We start from the raw sequence: 25,060 nt of genomic DNA, 5'->3' as shown, positions 1-25,060 counted from the left end.
AATAAAAGGTATGGCAGTTTCTGCCCTGTTTTGTTTTTCTCTCCACTTTTTAAATTTTCTATGTCTCTCAAACCCAAACTTTGACAAGCTGCAGTAGTAAGGAGTTATGCTGAAGCTGCTTGAAGTCCAGAAGGAAAGCAGTGGAATTCAAAAGCTGAATTGGAATACAGAGGTTTCTTTGGACGAGATGGCACACAAGAGGGTCAGAGGACACAGCAGGACAGCACCAGGGAGCTCTCCCTGCAGAGCTTGGTCTGGCAGAATGCATCACCTCCTCCTTTGCCTCCAGGAGAGCTGACCTCCTTATGGGCTAGTGTGGCAGGAGGGGATTGAGGAGGACATGGCGGCTGGAGGGAACCTCAGGGAACCTTGCCATTCATTAGCCTTGATAACCTGGCCATAGTATTGTGAAGGGATTTGGAGGGGTTGCAGATGCTTCTGTTCTGTTCTAACCTAAACAGCAGCTATGGAAGGGTTGTAAAACTTTAATGTAGGGTGTTTAAAGATTTAAAAACCAGAACAAAACAAAAGCTAAAACCAGAGAAAATAATTTCAGTACCACACTGCCCTGCACTGAGATCCCTACTTGAAATGTGTTTCCTTATGAGGCTGGAGTTGCCTCTGAGTTTTCAGTTTCTTTCTGAAACACCATTTACAAATCTGTGTGAGTTGTGTAGTGTATATTCTTAATGCTTAAGTGTAAATCTGTGCATCAGAAACAAAATGTGTCAATTACATTAGTATTACTCTTAGTAGTGTTGAAGCCATGATGGTCTCCTGGTATAAAGCAAAATAGATCTGTGTGCTCGAAAACTTATCTGTTTTTTCTCACTGTATCATTTGGTCTAATAAAAGGTATTATGTTTCCCTTACTTGACATATAATTAGTGTTGAATGAACCAACACTAATTGTGATAATCAGTCATAGGAATTATTTAAAATATTAATTACTTTTGACTTTGATAACAATCTAACAATATAATGATTTTCTGATACACCGTGGAAATATTTGTATGATGATAATAACTAAGGAACTGAAATCCAAGTAAGAAAATAGGGGAATATGGAACCCATTTCAATCACAAATTTGCTCCTTTTTTAATTATGTGAATGTGCTTGAGAGGAGGGAGGGAGGGGGAAAGAGAGAGAGAGAGAGAGATGGAGATAGATAGGTATCACTTTGGTCTGATAATTCAGTATCCCCACTAATGTTAAATGCTATAATGAAAGACTTTTTTTTAATTATTATTTTCAATGCATAGGACTTAAAAGAATATTTAATATTATAATTCCTGTGTAGAGAAATTAAGTTGGGTTATATAGTGTCAAGTGGAGCACAGAAGTTCAGTTGGTTTATTTCATTTGACTTGCATTGCTAGCAATTTTGTTCTCCTTGCAGCAAGGGTAACAATTTTGTGCCACATTCATTTTACGTACGTAGTGCTTTTCAGCATTGTGCTCACACACCTCATAAGCTGCTTAGTTAGCTACGTCAGCTGAGTACAGCACCGCCTTTCTTCAGAAGCATCAACCTTTTTAACTCCAGACTCCCTTCTGCGGGTGGGTTACCATCAGTAATTGTGTAGCAGTCGTCTCCAGGTAGCACATCGTACTGCTGTTATCGGTATTGTGTATGTTTGCAGCTATACTTTGTATATGTACTGTATATACTGAGGCAAAATGAAAGTAAGTTCAATTCTGGTAATTCTGGGTAAACTTAAAAGCGTTTGACATATTTTGCTGCAGCTAAACGTATGTATAACTTCCTCTCTGCCCACAAGTCATTATGATAGCTGTACAAATAATAGCTAGTTCTCCGTATTACCTGTTTTCCCTCTTTTAAATCCACATGTGATCTACTTAAGGGCTTGCTGAAGTTCAAAGTAATCTTTACGTTGATTTCAGAACAATTAGAATTATATCCTTGAATATAAAGTTGTCTTGTCAGAGTGTGAATCATCTTGTGTATCTCTGAAGTTTTGTGTTTCTGTAGAAGTGATAGATCGCACCAAATGGCTAATCACTGGCTTCTCTAAATTCCCTCCAGTTAGTAGAATTGATTTGTTTATGTGCTGTCTTTGCCAGACTGGTGAATTCCCTCTCACCTTGTCCCAGTTTGACCCGCAGCACAATTAGTGTTGACAACTACTATCACATTGTCTGTTTCTCTGTGTGGTGTTTAGGTGCTTTCCATCCTGTAGCAGTATGGCTGAGCAAGAAATCATGATGAAATTGCAACTAATACAAAAGGTGACAGCCTGTCTCCCTAGCAACCTGGGCTGCTGTGTGTGCGTAACCAGTCCATGCTGAAGTGAAAGACTTGGTGCTTATTCCCATGGTGTTTACCGGCAAATCTCAAGGTTAACTACATCACCCTCTGAAGCTTTGGCATGAACGTAGTGATTGCAGCAAAGCAAACTGCCTCTTCTTTTTTGCTTGTACAAGCAGAGGAAGATTTTGCTGGATACCAAATAGGTACAGATGTGATGATGTCTTTGTATAAGGTAGAGAAAGGAAGTAGCATTTTCTTCAGTTTCAGATAATTTCTTCTGGGCTCTCTTTCTTCATGCCTCACTGGGCAGAGCAAGCATCAGCAGTGCTGAGAGGCACTCTCAGCTCCAGAACTCTGACCAAAAAGGACAGATGTTTCCAAAAAATAGGTATCTTGGAGTTCCTGATAGAGACAGAAACATAATAAAAGATAAGTCAATGGCATTTTTCCTTTTTGTATTTGGCTTTTAGAGAGTTTTGCTCTGCAGAGAGTTGCAATAGTTTTCAAGGCAGAAGAGGACCGGGGCATTCCCAAGGACTTGGCTTGTAAACTATGAAAGAACTCTTCAGATTTCAAGGCAGAGTGTTGTCTGCTAGCTGACATATAAAGCAAACTGATAACATGCACCTTTTATCAAGGAAAATGCTGTAAATTTTGATTCTTGCTTTAAAAATTAAAATCAGTGGCATTTGTATTTGTGGTGCATAAGTTAAGAGTCAAATAATAAATCCTACAAAAACTGAAATCTTATTTCATACCAAAGTGATCATTAAATTTATATGCATGCTGCATACTTGCTGTCAGAAGAGCAATTAATTTTGTATATTTTCTGTGAGGCTTATCTTACTATAGGCAAGCTAACTATCTAAAACATACTGGCTGCATGGTCCATTGGCTGAATTTTTGTAAACAAAGAGAATGCAGATTAAGGGGAATATTTTTCTAAAAGAATCACTGCAGGCTCTGATATTAGAGTGAAGGAGAATCTGAGCATGTTTAATTCCCCTTGGTTAGAGTGCCTGTATTTTGCCATAGTGTCATTTTACTGCCATATACCATATTTACTGGAGGTGTAATTGTTATCTGTGGAGCAGAAGACATACAAAGATGTGTTATACATGCGTTTCTCTTTGTTTGGTCGGTAATACATTGTGAAGCTGAGAAAAGCTCAAGGAGTTTTTTCTTTTTTTAAAACAACAGTTGCAGTATACTTTCTTTTCCCCATCTATTATGGGTGCAAAGCCCTCTGATACTAATTTTATTTTAGTGTAGCTTGTTAAACTTTCTAAGACTGAGATACATGGCAAGTTTTGCCATCGGCCTGTAGTTAGAAGCAATTGTGATGGGCTTATAGAGGAAAAAGTGGTGATGTCTTTGAATGTGGGAGACCAGCTGTGTTTGTGGCACTGCTGACAAAGTCCAGTGTGACCTTGAGCAGGTCCTTATTTTCCTTTCCTTGAAAATTAAAATATATTCATCTGCGTCATAAAGTTTGAGAACAAATAAACACTTATTTGCAAAGGACTCAGCTCACTGATGAGAACTAGTGAACTTGTGAGGTAGTCACTTCAAGGAGATGAGCTCTAGCAGCTTTTTAACCAAGCAGATAAATATTTTTCATGTGTTAAAGGAAGAAGAACACAGTGTATTTAATTAGTCACATATAGATAAGCTTTTTGAGGAAGTGTGCTTGAGTGTACAGCTGATTTTGTGGAACTGGATAAAGAAACAAAAATAATCAAGAAATACAAGCTTCCCTTTCAATCTCTGAGCAAAACTGCAGTGAAGGAAACTATAGCCAACACTAAGTATGGCCTCTTGAGAACATATTATTTAAGTATACATGACGTATCTCCACACTGACTTTCTTACCAGTTTTTATGTCAAATTTGATTTCCTCTCTAAGGCATTTCCTCTCTAAGCCTCTGAAATAAGGGTGGTGGTTTAAAGTGTATGAACAGTTAGCTTATGACTAGAATGCAAACAGTGGGTTAGCTGGATGTGTGCATCAAGTTTGTGATGGAAAACAGTTCTGATGTCTGAGGAGAGATTCCTGTTAGCTTCAGTTTTTCATCAATAAGGTTCTCTGCTATTGTAATAGATTTCTGTAAGAAGTGCTTTCAAAAACAAAATTTGGTAATGTTCTTTATATAGGTATTTGAGACATCCCATGGAGCTTAATGCATTTTAAAAAAGAGGGAGATTGCTTTTAAATAAAATAAACCTAACAGAAGTTCTAATTTACTGTTACATTTTTGTGGAGTTTTTCTTAACTGGGATATACAGGCAAAGATACCGATTTGAAAGCTGCATAGAATTTTAGACATGACTCTGAAGTACTTTCATGTCGCACTAGGATGATGTGAATTGTACATTAGATTAAAGCATTGTCTTCTCTGATCTTTCTGGTAGGTCATTGCTTGTGAACAACAGTATGACTACTCGTATGATGCTCGATGTGACGTATGGTCCTTGGGAATAACAGCTATTGAACTGGGGGATGGAGACCCTCCGTTATTTGACATGCATCCAGTGAAAACCCTTTTTAAAATTCCAAGGTATGGCACTAGATGTCTCTCTTCACTCACTAGTTTGTTCATAGACAATCTTGTCAAAGGAGAAAGAAATATTTTGTGAATGTTGGTGCTTCAAATCCTAAGAATCCCTCATAGGAAAAGACACTAGAAAGCTGTAATGCTAAACACTTTTTTTTTTTTCAGCCTGAATTCGACAGTAATTGATATTTAGAACGCCTTGAAATAATAGACTTATGTATTTATTTTATTCTTAGAATATAAAATCATATAATATCAAGGTACCTCCCTTCAAAACTACTTTTCTTAGCTATTATTGATGAAAACATTTGTTTCAAAAGGGGAAGAAGCCAACATTTGTAACTGTTGAATAACACCTTAAAAATATTATTCCCCTAGAGTCTTGGGCTTGTTTTACTGTGGAAGAAAACCACACAATTTTGACAATACTATGAAGCAGTCTGGCAGTTTCAGCAAACTTATTTTTTCATTTACCCAAGGATGTTAATATGTGAATATTTGGATTGTCATACATGGATATGAAAAAGGGATAGAAATTCCCTCTATGTATAGTCATGTAAATTTGCTGTATTATTTCATGCTGTCTGTTTTTTATGCTGTTTCATTTTGTTTTCATTTCATTGAGTCTTCCTGAATAAATTGAGATTGACAGTGTAAAACAGAGTTTAACAACAGAACAGTTGTCATAATAGAAGAAATACAGAAATAATTTGTCCGTCATTGATTAGACTGCCATATCCTTGTCTTTTCCACATTTTGCTCATAAAGAATCGCCACTGACTGATAACAATTTAGAACCTTCAGCAACGCAAGTGTTTGACCTTTTGTTATCTGCACAGTTATCAAAGGCTTTTAAAATGCCTTCTGATTGCAATTTGCATTTCTGATTAAGTCTATTTATATGCAGATGCAGTTGTGCTGGGTTCTGCGTAATTTAGTTATCTCCTTCTCCCCAGCTCAGACACAAACTGCCACCACCCTTTCCAAAATTACTCATACTGAAGCAGCGGTTCATCTTATTGCCTTTGCACAAGTGGTTCTGGCAATTAAGGCAGCAAGAGAGGCTTCAGATAACTAAAGCAATATTTTATCAGTGCTCGAAACAGTTAAAAGGACAGAAGTCATAGCAAAAGTAACAGCAAGCAATAGGAAGATACATAGAGTAGGGCATGTAGAGGGTTTGGTTTCTGTCTGTAGTTTACCTCTTTCTCTATTTGCTGTTGCATCTCTGTATGACTTAGCAAAACAAAGGTGATGTATCTATCTGATAAATTAAATAATGGGTACATTTACTAAATAGAAAGGTAACAATTTCTAAGTTGAGAGATTTCCCTCTGCTTCACATTTTATGAACTATAACCCTGCTGCTGGTAACTGTGCATTCAGATTAAAGTGGACTATGATGAGTGCTGGATGGCTTAAGGGCTTGGGGTATAGTAGATAGAGCTTCTCTCCTGGTACTTGTTGGAAGTCGATTCAGAGGGATAGTAAATATGACCAAAAGATGTGTTCCCCTCTTATAGTAGTTTGACAGTTTATAAGTAATATTAGTGCAGTTCCTGATAGCTGTGCTGCAATTCACACGTTTTTAACATTTTCAACATGAGCATTGAGGCTCTTCTTGGGCTGAAAGTGGTTCTTCCAAGCACTAGCTGTTGAGCGCTCAAGGAGCGATGTATAGAAGCATTGCAGCTCACGTTCTGAGACTGTTCGACCCAAAATCCTCTGAGTTTAGGGATCTGGCATCTTTACACTTTCTGCTTTCGTAATACCTGTGTTAGAAAAACAAATGTTAAGCCATATGGTCATTTTTAGGTAGTTAGTATCCTTGAGTATCATCTCTGAATTTATTCAATACAAATTCTCACCTACTATAACATCTAGTAACAAAGAAGCCTACAAGGTAGCTATATTTTATTGGCAGAACTCTCTCCTTTTGTGTGCCACTCACTAGCATTGTTTGGTAAACCTTAGCGCTGCCTTATGAGAAGAGGAAAGGTACAGTCAATCCCTGTTTCCTCTCTCCACATGACTTAACGTCATTGTAAGATCCAATCAAAAGAAAAGGAACCCTGCTGTTCTTTTTTTTTTTTTTTCTTTTCTTTTTTTAAATTTTTGATTATTGCTTCTCAGTTTCTTGCCCAAGACTTTCTCTGGATCCATTGTTCACTTGAGCCAAAGCTCTCAGTGCTACTTTTTGGCTCAGTGAGACTCTGGACTACTAAATTTCTTAACTGAGATTAGCACTTGTAACATTTCCAGAGGCATTTGTGCTGTGTGCAGGGATCTTAAAATTGCTCTGCTGATACCTGCAATCAAACAGCTTAGGTTAGGTGTATTTATGCAGCTCTAATTCTTGTCTCAGCTGAGGGGGTGGTAACCACTAGTGCCTGCTGCCTCCTGCTTTCTGTAGGAGGCTGTCTGCTGGAGCTTTCCCTACAGCAGGCTCTGCTCCACCCATCGTTTAAATCAAGACATAGTTCTGCCCATCTGGTGAGATGGGGAAAGGGCTCACTCGGCTGACTGCCCTCAGTTCATGGATGGTGACAGCACTGCTCCCGAGTGAAGTCTGGAGCTTACTGTTCCTGAGTGATAGAGCAAGAAAGAAATCGTTCACCTAGGATTTGCTCTCACCTGGAAAATGGCCATTAGCAGGTTATCAGTTTCCAAAATTAGCTCACAACTGTAATTTGCCATTCAAACCACATTAATATTGGAGTACAATGGAGCTGAATACTAAGGTACATACTTCTAATTCTAGGATTCTGGAGGTAGTTTCAAGACCTGGGTCAGGAAGCAATATAACCTTATATAATTCCAGCCTTGTGTATGTACCCATACTCTAATTTCTGAGACATACATAATTTAATTTGTTGATAACAGCTCCTCTTTCAGCTGTGATTTCTTGTGGTTTGATGTGAAACTGGCAAATCACATTTCAGCTATTGTTAAATGTACTAAATGCACTAATACCAAATAACCAATCTCTCCCTCTACTCCGCTCTTGTAAGGCCCCACCTGGAGTACTGTATCCAGTTCTGGAGCCCCCAACACAAGAAAGACATGGACCTGTTAGAATGAGTCCAGAGGAGGCCACGAGGATGATCCGAGGGCTGGAGCACCTCTCCTGTGAGGACAGGCTGAGAGAGTTGGGGCTGTTCAGCCTGGAAAAGAGAAGGCTCCAGGGAGATCTTATAGCAGCCTTTCAGTACCTGAAGGGGCTACAAGAAGGCTGGGGAAGGACTCTTTACAAAGGCAGGTAGTGATAGAACAAGGGGTAATGGCTTTAAACTGGAAGAGGGTAGTTTTAGATTAGATATTGGGAAGAAATTCTTCCCTGTGACGGTGGTCAGACACTGGAACAGGTTGCCCAAGGAAGTTGTGGATGCTCCCTCCATGGAAATGTTTAAGGCCAGGTTGGCTGAGGCTCTGAGCAACCTGGTCTAGTGGAAGGTGTCCCTGCTTATGGCAGGGGTGTTGGAACTAGATGATCTTTAAAGTCCCTTCCAACCCTAACTGTTCTATGATTCTATGATTTTATGATACCAAAGCGTGTTACACAGTTATTGTGTGACTGTGGTACCCTACAGTCAAGCTCCTTTTTATCTGGAAGTGTAAGAAGCTACTGTGGATAATGAGCAATAAATGTAATGGGCTATTGATTTACTGCATATATCTGATTTCTATATGTGTTCTCCCAGGATAATTTTTATTGATTGGCCTAATTTGACTTTAGTTTGGAGAAGAGGTGAAGTTGCTATTCACAGTAAATGACACTTAGACATCACTCAGGCAGAGAGTTATCAGGAATTATTTCCTTGTTCCCTTACATTCTTGACTACAATTGATCCATATCTTTCTATTTTTACAGCCTTCTGTGTGCTAGGCTGACCTGGTTTGTGTGCTGCTAATTTCTTTACATTAGCAGAAAACTTTGCAATAGTTCTCAAGTTTTGTTATCAAGCACTGAATAATCTGTTCTCATGAATGTACTTAAAAATGTTAGTAATGGCAAAATTGCCAAGGCTAGATACAGAAATTGTGTGTATGTTTCCACAGAATTCTTCCATTCCCAAGTAGGCAATAAAGGAGTTAGTTTCTTTGTCAGTTTAGTCATTGGCTTTTTTCTAGAGACAGCCAGCAATTGTGCCATTAGCCTTGGCATTGAGTTTCAACTTGGTGAGCTGTGGAGCTAGGCCCTAGTCTTAGATGAATATAATTTAAATCAGTGAGTCTTTACTTGGACTTTATAGGGTTTGAATCAACCATTGAATGAATGATTTTGTATTAGCAGTCACAGCAGTTACATACCCCCAAGACCTTTTGAGATGTCTTCTTGCTTAGAACTCAAGTCAAGGATTAGCTTTTACTGTTTTCATGTGCTTTTAAGCAGGAAAATGGGACAAGCTAGCAGTAGCCAAGCATCCTACACTGTGTTCTCTAAACAAGAAGCAAATAAGGTATTATGTTCAGATGATACTAGTTACAAAGCCTAAATGTTCTTCAGTAGGTAAGAAATTACACTTCTCCATACTTTCTGTACAGCAGTTACAACCATGGAATGGAGGGAAGGTCAGAGTGACAGTGGTTTAGAAAAATATTCAGCAAAGCATAGTCAAAATTTCAGTCCCCAGGAAACACTCTGGGGGAATGAAAACTTTATTCCTAACTTAAGACATCTCTTAAACTTACCACCTCCAACTAACAATGGTCCACATCTGAATTACGTGACTTGAACTAAGGATGGACTAAGCTGCAGGTTGAATGGCTCAGAGGTCTGCAGAGGAGCACATCTGTGGATACATCACAGGACCCCAAGATGTTTGGGTCATATGGCATTGCTGGAAGAGGAGGCCCATTATGCCCATTTAAATCCAGATATATCTTCACCATTTCTATTTGAAATATTTTACATTCCCCTCTTTGAAGGACATTAACAGAAAACATATATCACAATAAAACATTCTAGTTGCCATGAACATTCTCGCTATCCCATTCTCATTGGAAGACTGTTGAATATACATATATATATATTCAATATATATATCTCTTTGGAAGACTGTTGAAGTCAGGATTTTCACTGTCATACATCTCTGTGCAGGCTAGTATTTATATAGAAATGACAGAACTTGTAGTGATAGCCCTGTGAACTGTCAAATAAGACTGGAGGCTGGTCTGTAAGGCAGAAATTTGTAATATGGAAAATTCTGATGGTGCTAAGACAATTGATTTTTGTATTCTCCATTGGTGCTCTGAGGTTCCTAGCTCTGTATTTTTGTAACTGTTTTTGTTTCCCTGTCCTTTCATCGTTTCATGTCTCTGATCGGGATCCTGTCTGCTGAAGGTGTTTTAAGATAGTTCTTAACAAGACATTGTAGGTAACAAAGCTTCAGTCATGTCTCTCTGTCTCTCTCTTTGTCTCCTCCACCTCCTCAACAACAGCAGCAACTGTCTCATCTGATTGCTGTTCCTTTCCAAATAAAGAACATGACTAATCCTTTATTATTTGCAGTTGTCTTCCCCTATCTTGTTCAGGGTAGGGATTTTATTCTACTGAATTCGGAATTTCAGAATATTCTACTGAAAGGCCCATAAATGCTTCTGTTATATAAATAGCATTTGTTGAAAGACGGCACACGGATGTGTTGCTCCCTGTCCTCCATTTTTAGTGTGTTTTAAACTGCAACTACAAACTGTCTGCAGTGAGAAGTGGGTGACATCCGTGCGCTCGTGAACTGACGTTGTTGATTTTTGTTCTGAATCAAACACACTTACACAGTTTCTCACATCTAGAATTCTGTCTTGCAGCTACCAGAAGTCTATTTGAACAGAGCACTAAAAAGGTTTCCTTTTATTGAGTTGAGCAATATAAAATATGATTAGAGATTGAATTTATTTCGACAGAATAGCTGAATTCCAGAGAGCAGGTGAACCCTCGGAATTCACCAAGTGTCTCAAGTCAGGCATGAAAAATGGTTGATCCCACTGTACTACACTCCCCTGAAAACTTGACCACTGTTTCACAGCTGCACATGCTGAACAATGAGCACTTTTGAAAACATGGGGTTTTTTTTAAGGTGTGTAAGTGTTAACTTTGAACTTTTGATAATATGGTCTGAGCTGTAGGCCAGATGCTTAAGCATCTTACAGTGGTTAACAGCCTTTCCTGTCCTACAGAAAATGTACTGTCTGCAGCAAATATCTGATAGAAAAAGTGGAATGAAGAAGAAAATGCCAGTTAAAATTTAAGGTGGATGTTTCATTAGACACTAGCCTTCTGAACCTTATTTCTGTATGTATTACATAGATTTGGAAGAGAAGGGAATACAAGTTGATAGAGTAATGCAAATTTTAAAAACCTCTTTTATTCATGAACGTTTTATTGTATGAATGTGCAGAGTCTTGGAAACAATTGTTGATACCACGTGCTTGAGACTTATTCTTAGAACTGGTAATGAGAAGGAAGCACTATCTTGGAGCAAATGTTAATGTTCTGTTTTGCGATGATGCACACATTTTCCCTCATCAAAATGAATCCTTGGATCTAACCCATAAATCTCCTGAAAAGGGACCTCCAGTGCCTAGAGATAGAGATAAATCATACTGTGAAGACACTGAACCATGAAATGATTCTGTTAACATGTCATCTGTCTAGAATATATTTTCAAATCTCCAACAGAAGGGTCTAAATTATGAAGGGAAGGCGGCCTAGCAAAGTTGGTAATTTGGGAGTTGATACTTTTAACCTCTTCCATCTGCTGCCACTACTTAGGTGTGTCTGTTTTGGCAAAATATTACAAAGTAAAAGATTCACAAATACCATTACACCTAAGCTGTTTAAAGTAAAATAGGTCCATAAATTCTTCAAACGATGTTATCTTGTGAGACATGTTATATCATATCAGTACTGTCTCTTAAGGTAGCCAGTGATTTGAAATTTTGAAAGGAAAAGTAATGGCTATGAAAAGTAGTGTGACAAAGAGGAGATAAAGATTGTACATTGTAGTCTGGAAAGATAAAGAGTGGGTTTTTATACCAGTGTAAAACGAGGATTTTGGATCATGTTGCAAAGATCATATGTTTCAGGATCTGTCTCTTTACAACCCTGTTTACAGGGAGGTGGTAAATAGGTTGCTCTGACAGCTGCCACTAACAGAAACTGAACCATATTCTCCTCTCCTGTTTGTATCAGTCAAGTTTTGCTCTTCTGAAAGCAGTAGAAGGCACTTGTTTTGAAACTGGTGACAAGAAATGGTTATTTAATTTCCTAACCCATGAAAACTGAGAATTAAATGAAATTCCGTTGAAAATTATTATGCTTCATTAATTCATGTTAAATAGCCAGGAGTGGGTTGGAGTTGAGCTTCTGAGTACTCATTGAATGGTGCAGTCCTTCACCTGTGTTGTATTGTTAAGCACACTTGGGAGTGCTTGTTAGTTTGTATTTAGTGGTGCTTGACTGCTTCAGGAGCTGACCTGGCTCTATCTAGTAGAACCAAACCTGGTGTCTCCACATCCTACGCCATCACAACTTCCGCTTCTCAGTAGTTTGCAGGTAGGCAGTATAATTATATTTGTACTTTCTGTGCAAACATACTTCATCTTTAATGTTGGTAATGATGTCTGAAGACGTTCTTTCAGAGTACTCAGTTATTGTCATTTTTAAGGTGTGATCATGTCAAGAGAGAGAACAGACCTGTTTCACTTCAATAGATAGTGTGACTGTGGCCCAGTCATAAGAGGTAGAGGAGCCAAAATATTTCCACCTTCACTTTGCTTTGCTGTACACAGTGTGGAACACCTGGTTTACTACAGGTGGTTTCATCCATCTGAACAGGTAAGAACCATTGTACTTACATTATTTTTTGGAAGTAACATTAAAATATTAACATTTTCTAACATAACATTTCCTACTGCAGCTGACTTTACCAACTCTCTGTAATTTTACCATCTGCATTGGTACTCGTCATGTAGCATACGCTTTTACTGTTGTTGCTTGGAACAGTGAAGAAATACAAGTATGTGTTGTAGGACAGTAAAGCTTAAAGTTGATTGCTTTTGTGAAACAAAAGCCAAAATATTTAATAGAATTGTAGTTATTTAAAATGAAGTGCTTGAAGTAGTTAAAGGTACGTGCTTAATATAGTCTTGAAAGCAGTTATACACGTTTCAGAGCACAGTATTGTTTATTTCTTAATATGAATGTGAAATGCAGTTACAGCAGTGTGACTAATCTACTTTAAAAGACCAGATTTTGTCTATGGTTATAGGTAGGGCATCATGATATCCATAAAAGCTGTGTATACTTGTCTGAGGAGTAATTTGAATTTTACACATTATTTTATTGTCTGATGCATTGGACTTTTTTGTTACTTTGTGATTGTATTTTTATAGAAAATCCCAAATACTAAAAATATAAGGTGACACGTTACATCTCAGAGTACAGTAGATATATCTAATGAGCAGAAATACAAGGTCCTCAGATCCTCATAGGTTGGTATATGAATAGCAAAGCTATTCAAGGGTGGAATATGTCTGTAGGTGGAAAAGAATACAGATCTTTGACTGAGGATTGGGAAAACCACTATTAATTCTTCACCAGGTTACAGACTCCTCATATAATCTTGAACAAATCAAATATTACTAGATTTTCAAAATTATTTAGGTCCCTAAATAAGTTGTTAGGTAGCTGGTGGAATTTCTGAGAAGCACTTCCATGTTTCATTTCTGTTAAAATTCTTTTAATCTCCATTCTGTGTTTGATTTTTCCAAAGAGTTCAGGATCACTGATTTCACAGAAAGTGAACCGTTGATGTGTTTTTGAAAATGTCAGCTATATCTTCCACAAAATCACAGAATGGCTGAGGGTTGTAACGGACCTCTGGAGGTCATCTTGTCCAACCCTCCTGCTCAACCTGGGTTACCTGTAGCAGACTGCCCAGGACCATGTCCAGATGGCTTTTGAGTATTTCCAAGGATGGCAACTCCACAACCTCTCTGGGAAACCTGTGCCAGTTCTTGGTCACCCTTACAGTGAAAAAGCGTTTTCTGATGTTCAGATGGAACCTCCTGTGTTTCAATGTGTGTCCGTCGCCTCTTGCCCTGTCACTGGGCACCACTGAAAATAGCCTGGCTCAGTCTTCTTTACAATTTCCATTCATATATTTATATATATCGACTAGATGATCCTTTGAGGTCCCTTCCAATCCCTAATATTCTGTGATTCTGTAATATTCTGTGAATACCTATCTTGAGCTTTCTATTCTTCCTGATGAATAGGCCCATGTGTCTCAGCCTTTCCTCATGTGCTCCAGTCCCTTAATCAATCTTAGTGATCCTTTGCTGGACTCTCTCCAGTAGCTTTGTATCTTTCTGGTATCTCTCCCACACAATACTCCAGGTGTGGCCTCACCAGTGCTGAGTAGAGGGGTAGGATCACCTTCCTCAGCCTGCTAGCAACACCCCTCCTAATGGAGCCCCAGGATACCATTACCCTTCTTTGCTGCAAGGGCACATTGCTGGCTTATGTTCAACTTGGAGTTCACCAGGACCCCCAGCATGTACTATTGCAGGACTTTGCACTTCCCTTTGCTGAACTTCACAAGGTTCCTGTCAGCCCATTTCTCCATCCTGTTGAGGTTCCACACCTCTGGATGGCAGCACAACTCTGGTCTATCAGCCATTCCTCAGAGGTTGTAACATGAGCAAACTTGCAGAGGGTGCATTCTGTCCCACCATCCAGATCATTAATGAAGATGCTGAGTGGGACTGGACCCAGTGTTGACCCCTGGGGTACGCCACTAGTGATGGATGAATGTCCTGGCATTTTGTTTGTATATTCTGGCAAAGCATGTAAGAGTTTTGTGCTATGAGGACAAGATGTTTTAATGTTGTTACTATCACATTGTCTGATCGTTTGTAACAGTGCCAAAACATGCTGGGGCAGGGACTCTACTCTTATAAATGTTTAGGAGTTATTAATTTCTGATACATTTCTAACAAGTATATGAACTAGTAAAAGCCAAATGTATCCTCAGATTTGAATATCAGACTTGAATAGATTTGTTCCAGGATTGAACTGAGTAATGAGTGGCTGGTAGTAGTGTTACCTTCATTACATCATCTGTGTCTAAAAATCAGAGCTGTTTGTGTCTAAGACCATGCCAAAAATGTATGGATAACTAGTCTTTTTAGCCTGGCAGTAGATCTAAAAATTGAAGTGTATGCAGTTAGCAGCCATATCGTAGCAAAATGGGGTCTGTTCCCGTTACTTTATGACATTTTATTATATTTGAGAGAGTGGTAAAATATTTTAAATATTTTTGTATACCACTGAAAGCAGTAGAGAATCAGCCTTAAAATTAAATTATCTTGGTGAGATATCTCTTTCCTTAGCTATTCAGTTATCACATAACTTATATACAGCTACATAACTTTCTTATGCTTTTTGTCTTTCTATTGATTCTTTTAAGTTGTGTACAGATAGAATTTGTTTTTGCAAATGCATTTCTTTTGTATTCATAACCTAATTTCCACAAGTAATTAATGCTTTGTGGCTTGTTGAATAGTCTGTCATAAGCATTTACTATTTCAGCTGTTAGGGAAGACTTTACCTGCATAATATGTTGCTGGTTTTTGATTTGTTCAGAGTATCTCCTCCAACTGGCTTTCTCATGAATACATGCAGTTACAAATAGAAAGGTTTTTTTTTATATGTATATTCTTCAGTGCTTATTTAAAACATTCCTGACAGTGTATTTGTTGCTAGAATGTTAATGGGAATTACACACAGAAGAGCTAAAATGTATGCAGCTGAAATTAATTAATTAAGAATCTCAAGTGAATAATCATGAAAATAAACATGCTCAGCTCTCAGCCATTTTCTGAGCAAACAAAAAAGAATCTCCTCTGATATTCTGTTTTATTCTCTGTGCTGCACTCTAACCCTCTCTGAACTTTAGGTAGAAGCTGAGATGCCTGACAGATGTTTTTAATGACTCCATATGCAGTTCATTTCATCCATTAAAAGCACATAAACTGTTTTAGTCAACCAGTTTCTAAAGTAAATTATTACTTTTCAAAATGCATTGCATAAGTAATAACAGACTGCTAAGATACAGTAAGTGCCATTTTGTTTTGCTCTAGTGGAAAATTTCATGCTGACAAGGTCAAGCCCTGCAGTCTGAGAGCAGTCAAGTGATGAAAGGCACATCCAGCAGGAGGAAAGGTGGTAGATGGACATCTACTAACTGTTGTCTACTTCAGAAGTGAGGATTTGAAATGTGGCTTAGTTAAATACAGGGGACAGAGCTGAGCCACAAAGTCTTGTTTTTATTACTTGTTTTATTATATAAAAATACATTGTTTTTAGTGTGTTTTCAAAACTGCTCCCTGTTTCTTGACAAAACTACAGTAGTTAACAGCATTGTCTGTAGTTGTCCTGAGGCAGAAATACTGTGAGGGTAACAGAGTAATTCTTACATATAGTAGTTACTAACTTTTAAGGAGATTCATGCTGCTGTGCATGGTAAACTGGAGGCTGCAATGGAGAAGATGTAGCATGGCTGAATTCTTTTAGTTCAGCAAAATACTTGTGTTCTGCATTTAAAATGAGTTTGAAGACAGTGGAGAAAATTAGTCAGTTACAAATAGTTAACAGACAATTTTCCACCATTCAGCTAAGAGAACAGCTTCCTTGCAGGTAGATAAGTCACATGTAATACTGCTTTGCAGTAAGACACTTAGTGTTCAGGTATTTTTGTATGATTGATTAATACACTCTGTTATGGAAATAGATTCTTAGGATAAAAATAATTTAGATAATCTAGGAGCCAAATCGCTCAGTAAAGAACTAGGTAGCTATGTTTTCAACATATAAATCTACATCGTTATGAGAAGTTGCTGAGAGGCTGCTGATGCCTTATTAGATAAGGTTTAGATAGATTACCTGCAGCACTAAACAATTTACTGGGAACAGAAAATGGGCTTCCAATACAGTCTAGAAATGAAACATCACAATTATCTGAGGTACTCTGTAACCTTGGAAACAATTGGGAGCAGTGACATCAGCAACAATTATGTGCAATTTTTGTCTTTAGTTTATCACCAAGGTAACCAGAGCATGTTTCCCTGCTTGAAATTTTAAGAATGGCTTGGTTTGGTATTAAGTGAGCATGCATGAAGTAGGCTATTTAAGGTCTGTTAAAATTGCATTCTGCTTTCCTTTTAAAATGGCCCTTCAAGATTTAAATTGTGTAAATTCATGTTTTTGGGTTTTTTTACTTTTTTTTTTCATTCTCTGAAACAGCTGCAGGCAAATGAAGCCTTAGCTACTGTGTTAAATTCTCTGAATACTGGGGACAAGGAAAATTGAATTCCTTTTGCTGGCCCCAAATACCAGCTATTGCAACTGCACATAGAGGCTGCAAATTGCACCATGTTATTTTTGGGGATGGAACTCACTCACAGTTGAGGACACATGATATTCTCACATCTAACGTCCTCAAAGGAGGCTTTACCTTAAAGTTGAGGTTCACAAGAGACTTCCAGTCAGTGCAGCCTGAGGAGTACACTGGATGCATGATTCCCTTGGACTTCCTGGCTATGAAACATCCTTAGGCAGCCTACCTCACTTTGTGGTTGCGCCAGCCAAGAATGGCCTAGCATGATATCCATCTTGGTGCTTAATCCAGAGAGGTTTGTTGGGATTTTTTCTGCGATGGGTCTTGGGGAAGGTAACATTTGAATTAAAGCCTTGTTGCATAGTGAAAAAACCTGTAATCCCCTTCTTTATTGCTCTGTGATGGGAAAGTTATGTGAGGTTGGAGCCATAATGCTGACAGGAGGATGTTCAGACCACACAGTTTCTCATCTGCATGACTCAACTTTAGAGAAGATATTTTACTATGAAATAATGATAATCCTTATCCATCCTTCATGGAGGTACAAGTGGGGGCTGCAAAAAAGTTGCTTTTTTAAGTCTGGAACACTATCTCAGCTTAAAGTCACATCAATTGTCAACTTAGAAATGTATGTATAAATTTGCATTCCTAAAACTTGCACATTTTACCTGTGATGTCTCCTTTGTCAAACACTTCCCTTTTTTTCATACATCTTTACCACATGCAAAATAGATGCTTGTGTTCTGTTGAGTTATTGAGCATTCAGCTCATGATTTTGCAGGGCAATTGGTGTGCAGGCAACTTGCCATACTTATGTCTTATAGATACAACTTAGAACTTGATGTTTGAAGGAAAATAATAAAATTCTGTTCTTGTTTGGAGTGCAGTCCTAAAGAAGTGAAACTACATTTCAAGCCATTAGCCCTGTGGGTTTCCAAAACATACTTTATAGCCTGTGGTTAATGCTGGAGTTCAGTAGCCCACATCACCTATAATGAATTGAGCCAAGTAAATTAAATTAGATTTTTGCATGGAAAAAGCTAATCCCTTCGCATAGTATGGTATTGCACAAAGAATAAGGCACCTCATACATTTCACAGTACCAGGGACTTTAATGGGATGTAACGTAAAAAAAGCATACCTTTCTCAGAAATAGGTATTGATGTTCATATTTGTAAAAGAATTAATTCCCTGACTGATAGAAGCAGAAGAAAAAGACAGACAAACTTTTTAAATACTAGTTATATTCTAGCAAGATTGTAATTATGTGTAGGATTGTAATGAATGTGCATTTGTTATTTTATTTTTGGAAAAAAAAAAAAAAAAAAAAAAGTCACCAAATGCCTATGTGCTTTGCCCTCTGAAGTAATTTCCAGAATATGTGATAACAAGTAATCACGCTATTTGATGAAAAGGAGCTGTGCTTTGAAAAGTATTGATTTGCTTGTTACAGTTATCAGTTTGATTAATGTTAAAATTCTATGCAGTATATTTAATCATTACTCATGATTAGTGCAGTAATAATGCACTAGGCATATCTACACATTTACTGTTAACAATTAGTGTCTTCTACTTCTTTCCTATCACAGTTGTAATCGTAAGTTAGAACTCATAAAAATTTTAAAGAAATATTTATTGGAGTAGACATTGGCTATAAATCTTTATAACTTCAGTATTCAGAGAGTTAATAATTATTTCAGTGGGTTTATTTTATGGTAATGAAAGGCCATTTAGGTTAGAGATGTGTTGCGTCTTCTCTCAAGCGTTCCTCTAGGAAATGCAAGTTTTCACCACTGTTGTGAGGCCAAGAAAATCTCCCAGGCAAGACATTAAATAGTCCTCTGGTGCTTTTGGAAAGGGAGCACTTAACAGTTTTTTGGTTGGTTTTTTTTTTTTCTTTCTGTGCAGACCTTGCCATAGTAGCTTGGAGGGGCAGGGGAAAGGAACATTGCTCCTTTTGAGAGAGTTGGTATCTATGCTTTGGCATCCAGCACCACAGTCTCTTAGAACATTAGGAAAAAAAAAATAGCAACAGCTTTCATCTTTCTACCTGACTGACAAAAGTGGTCTGACTTTATGCAGTTTAGTTTGGTTAAATTAGCCAAAATATAACTTGTAGATTTCTTAATTCAGTGTAGATTGTATCAGATTCGCTCTTATCAGACTGTTCACATGTTAGAACAAGTACAGGGTAAGGATGTTCTGAATTACAATAAGATAGCTTTATTGGGCAAGTTGATGATCCATGGGTCTGTTGCCAGCATGCTAACACATCAGAGTTTTACAGGCAGCATCTGCTTGAATTGTCTGGGGAAACAGTAAGAACAGAAAACATATTGCATTGGAACAAAAACAGAGATTTGACTTGATGAAAGTGTAATTTTCCTCTATGTTTAGCTATGCTATGTGTTATTTAAAATGGAGTGCTCGTGTCATGTCAGCATGTATATAATCACCTGTTAGTTCCTCATAATTAATTACTGAGAGGAAATTCAGGAAGGGAGGAAGAATTATGTTCCATATTATACCCTGTATTTTTATTAGTGTAAATATTATTTACTTAGCTGGTTTATTTTGAAGTTGGATTTTGTTTGTTTGGCCTTTAAATTTCATTGCATCTAATCTTGGATATTCAAGTCTTGCAGAAGCTATTATGATTTTTTTTAAAGACTCCACAGATGCAGGTAGTGCCCACCCAGCTCAAACATAAAGTAAATGTGAGAGCTCCTGTTGTGGAAAAATTTATTTCTTGGTCTATTCGGTTGGGAGGATCTCAGTAGAGCTATGTCAGAACTCTGCACTCCAGAAAAAGCAGGGAAGACATGACTGCATAGTTTTATTTTTGTTAGGTGCCAGAAAATTTCAGTCTTTCCAAAAAGACACAAATGCAATTTTTTTCCATATTTATTGAGGAAAGAGAGTGCTTGCATGTTGATACCACCTGACTTTATTTGGAATGTAAATAGCTAATGTTTTCTAATGTTTTAAAAGTAAAATCATGTTATGATTCAGATTCTCATTCAGTGTGTTAATATTTACTATAAAAAAAGACAGCTAAAAGATATTTGTATATCCTCAGCACTTACTGCCATTGCATTCTGTACATAGTTTATGCCATGGTTCTGACTGATACCCACAAAAGATTAAATCTTTCCCAATGGCAAAAATCTAGTAATTTTCAGGGCACTCAAATTTCACCTGAAGTTTTGCTTTTTATTTTAACAACATGCTTTATTCATAGGTGCTTTATTCTAATGTTTTCTTTCTGTCCATTCTTCCACCACTGGCTACTTCACAGTTTTTACCCATTCCTGGATATGCAGACTCTCATATGGTGGTGTGCCTTCTGTGGTAGACACAGTCTGTCTTCAAACCGTACCTTTTTTAAAGGTCTGTATTGTATTTCAGTTTCCTAGATTATATCCTTGGTTATTTTCTTGTTTCATCTCCCCATGCCAAATGTCAATGCTCTTACCCATACAGAATGATTTATGTCAGCTCTTTGCTTTCTTCCATGTTTCATTACTATCCTACTTTAAATATTTTAATTATCTCTCTGCTAACCTTCTTGCTTTCTCACTTCTGTCTTCTTTGGTCCTCTCTAAGTGTTTAGTGAATGGTGCTTGTGGGTTTGGGTTTTGGGATTTTTTTCAGAGAATATCTTATTTTTGCCTTTGGGGATTTTGGTGCTTGTCTCTCACTTCTACTATTTTGTGTCTCACTTTTACTTTTTTTTCTTCTCATTTTGTTACTCCTTTGATATTTTTCCCAATCTTGGCATTGTCTTGTCTGTCCTTTTGCCAAGATGTTGCCTCCTACATTCAAAACACTCCTTTGTCCTATGTCACTTACCATTGCTCCTTTCAATTCTTCTTTTTCTCTGGATGTCTTAACTTATCCAGGAGATGCTTCTTTGCAAAGCTTACCCTAGAATATTCATCATGAGGTGTTGGTTAAATCTTGCATTTAAAAAAACCCAAACCATCCCTCTTGATTTTCACATGTTCCTTGATGTTTTAATATTTCTGCTTTGTAGGGTTTTTTTTGTCTCTCATTGCATCACTAATTGCTTTGTCACACATTATTTGCACCGTTAGTGTTTCTTGCCTTAAATTTATTTTAACTACCTTCATCCTTTCCCAGATTCTCTAGCTTATGTGCACCGGTATTTTTCGAAGGGTATTTTCCACAGCCTGCCCGGTTGTTTCAGGAGATGTATGAGTTTTAAGTTAGCATCTTACAGGCTTATTTGGATACGGTCTTATTGATATTATTGTCATTTAGTTCTACATAAGAGAGGATTTATTTGAATTGCTGTCATGGGACTTTTTTCTTCATGTTTATCATACTGTGTTTATTAGTCTTCACTCCACTTTTAATATACAGGGATTCCTAAATCATGTATTTTTTTTTAAAGCAGATAAAAATTCAAGTGTTTTAAAATAAAGCTTATTGGGTGGAATAGGAGAGGGAACAAATGAATTCCATTCCATATAGAGTCCTCATGCTCAGCAGGCATATTACCTTAAATGATAATTCCTTTTTTTAAAAATGGTACTCTTATACATCTTGTACTTTTCTTTACGCTTCAGCATTTATTCAGTCTATTACTTCAAAATTTCTGTAGTGATCCTCCTAATGGTCCATTGGAAATATGCCACCATTAACCAGTGTATTCCCTCTATAGGTATTCATTTCTGAATCAGACAGGTAGGACAGTTCATACAATGCTGTGAACCAGACTAAACTGAAAACAGTAAGTAAGGTTTGAGTCCAAATAAGGAGTAATATTTGTTTTCTTTTGAAAATGCAGAGTTTAAATGCTTGCTTTTGTCAAGCATAAATGATTGAATTCCAAGTTCAGTACCAGCCATATCAAGCATATGGTAATAAGCTGCTTTTATGGGGTTACTGTTAGGTTTATTTGTATTTCTGTAGAGCCTCAACTAAGAAGAGACTACTCTCCATAAAATGGAAGGATAAGTGTCTTACTCTTTGAAAATAAGAGCTAAATTAGTCAGACAAAGAAATGAAGGTAAAGAAAAGCACAAGTGGTAAAACCACTTCTGTGGTTCTGTGAAGTAAGTCAGTCCCCCTTTTCATTGGAGTAATGCAGTGAAAATATTTTACTCTTGATGGAAATAAGGGCCCCAAAAAGCATGTCTCACCCAATTGAAAATCACAAGTACCCTGTGTTACCTTGTGTGTCCAGGGCAATATGAAGCCTGTTGGTAGACTGACCATGGGCTGACAGGGCCTTTGCTGCTGTGTGTGTCCTTGCAAAGGCAGGTCTCACCATGAGCACAGAACTGTAGGACCAGGTTCTGTGTTAGACTCCAAATTGTCTATTTCTTCCCTTGGCAATCTTCCTCCGCTTCTTAAAGAAAACAGTTTGTGGCATCCCTCTTAAGTCTTCCTCTCATTGAGCCAACTGTTAGTTTTCCAGGAGTGGATTTGCTCCACAGGGCAGATGCTTTGGGCAGGTAGCCTGCTCAGGCCTCTTAAACTGGCTGATGTACAGTGGGAATTTGAAATACAGTTCAGGACTTGCCCTTAGAAATTTATCTGTGGGATTTTCACTTTCAGATTTTAAGAGATATTTTACTTTCTCATACAACTCTGCAAATATGCAGTGTAATTGCAGTATTTTAATATTCCAGCTACGGTGTCTAGACAATGCCATATGTATTTCAGTCAGGCACTATTACTGTTCCATTTTTATTTCTTTGGCAACTGACATTCTCCTGCTTTACAAATTCACAGAGCAATGGTTTTAATAGAAAAGCAAAATACTATATCACAGTAAAGATGTGAACTGATTATAAATAAAAATATCTACTATGACTTCCTCTGTTTCAATTGCTGTTAATTTGCTAGTGTCTCTTTAGCTCTCTGAAACTTTTGTGAATAAATGAGATGACAAAGCATAATTATAATTCAGTTATGCTAAATATTTGTTTTGAAGCTTGACCACTGGAATGCAAAGCTCTATGTTTTCACCTTCATCCAAAAATATTTCTGAAATGAAATACTTGTTTCTGTCTCAGTGAAGCCAGAAACTGAAACTGGAAACTGAAGAGTAAATGACAGAAATAAATGATACCTTGTCAAGTCCTGAAAAAGGCTAATAAAACCTTGCAGCTGCCAAATCTGACTGAAACTAGTGGCCTGTGAATTGCAGTATTCAAGGGAAAAAGTCAAAGAAAATCCAGATGTTCCCAAGCAGAACACTTTGCAATACTTTTTCATTCATTTTCTTTCTATCTGTATGAACTAAAAAATTATATAATTGAGATTTGTTTTAATACATTTTCTGAAAGTTATTATTTGACCTTCAAAATAGTTTAATGTGCTTAGCACGTTATTTCTGTCTGTACTCATTACTTTAAAGGTGACTTTTAATTTATCAGATTTGAAACACGGGATTGTTGATGTGAGGGAGGTTTCTTAGAAGGGTTCTTTTGACAGCCTCTTTATATTCTTCCTGAAGCACTTTTCTTTTGGCAATTCATAAAGTGAATCTTGAAAATCAAAAGGAGGTTTGTGCATAATTCTGGAACTGACTACCTTTTACCATTTATTTTAGCTCATTATTATGCTGGCTGATGAAATATTCTATGCTGGAGACTTGTGAATAAATCTTGATTTAAGTATGTTTTAAAGAGGTAGCTGGTGTTTTGTTCATTTGTGGATTTGCGTTTGTCTTGCAGCTGAGTCCGTATCTCATTGTTAATCTGCTGAAAGTCACCTACTTAGTGGCAGCAAAATAAATAGTCATACAAAATCACATGTAAAAGGGGGGAAATGTGTATTTATGTGTTACAAGACATATAGCCGTCATTCTCTTGTGAGAACTAGTGAAAATAGATATCAAATTTGTACTTTACTAGATCAGGACCCTGTATTACCAAAAAAAACTTTAAAAAGGTGAATTGGTACCCTTGACCCTTTCAAGTAATTAGGATCCTACAGTCTCTTAGTTATATTTGTCTGTTTAACTTTCAACTCAATATAAATTTATCACGTGCTGTTGGATTCAGTCCAGACTTCTGTAACTGTGTACAACCTATGGAAAATAAAGAGCATCCATTCCAGTAAAGAGGGAAATATCAGGTAACTCTGTCTCTAATTGAAAGATAGTAAAATACTTAAGCAAGAAGAATATTTTTGTTTCAGCAATGAGACAGTAATGTCTTGTGTTTTGCTTCTGATACTTTTACTAACTGATACTTTTCCCATGGTAGGTTTTGATCTTGGTTTAAACCAGCATATCCTTGTTATAATTAAGGCACTTACACATTATTTGAGTAGATATATGCCTTCGATATTCTAGAAGATAAGAAATAGCAGTTGTATGTTAATAGTTTTGAACTAGATGTTTATACAAGGAAAACAGTCCTTTCAGAGAAAAAGGAGAGGGAGTGCAAAAGGATAAACTATTTAGGAGTGAATTACTTGCCAGTGAGAAGGTGCCGAGTATGGTCAGGAATTGCACAATTCTAGGCATTTTGATGAAAGGATGTTTAATTGCCTTTGGAGCCCCCTAGATCAACTCACTGGGCAAACCGTTGCTTTAGACTTGGAGCCATTTTGCTTCTGACATTGCTTCCAGTTTTGTTGTAGATCCTGTATTCTTTCTGATTTTCTGATCTCTTGAAGCAGTGTGCCGCTGTGGTTCCCAACCACGGAGACTTCATGCAGCAGCATTCAGCTTGGTGACAGCTTTCCACTGACCTGAAAAGCAACTTCAAAGGCCTGCCCTCATATAGAAAGAGGATTTTGTGCTGATTCTCCACTCCTGCAAGCACCTAAACTCTACAGTTTCTATCTTA

At 37.4% G+C, this 25,060-nt stretch overlaps 1 protein-coding gene across 1 annotated transcript in view; it reads left to right on the top strand.

The window, feature by feature from the left end:
- MYO3B (myosin IIIB) overlaps positions 1–25,060 on the top strand; it is a gene marked incomplete at its 5' end in the record, with an annotated part of 167,784 nt that overhangs the window by 5,543 nt on the left and 137,181 nt on the right. The window contains one exon of the mRNA XM_029087165.1: positions 4,685–4,830. Coding sequence (XP_028942998.1) covers positions 4,685–4,830 — 146 coding nt within the window. The remainder of the gene's footprint in view (positions 1–4,684; positions 4,831–25,060) is intronic.

This window comes from Antrostomus carolinensis, unplaced genomic scaffold (genome assembly GCF_000700745.2).
Source record: "Antrostomus carolinensis isolate BGI_N321 unplaced genomic scaffold, ASM70074v2 scaffold4791, whole genome shotgun sequence".
NCBI lineage: Eukaryota > Metazoa > Chordata > Aves > Caprimulgiformes > Caprimulgidae > Antrostomus > Antrostomus carolinensis.
This window is presented reverse-complemented; position numbering and strand designations above follow the sequence as displayed.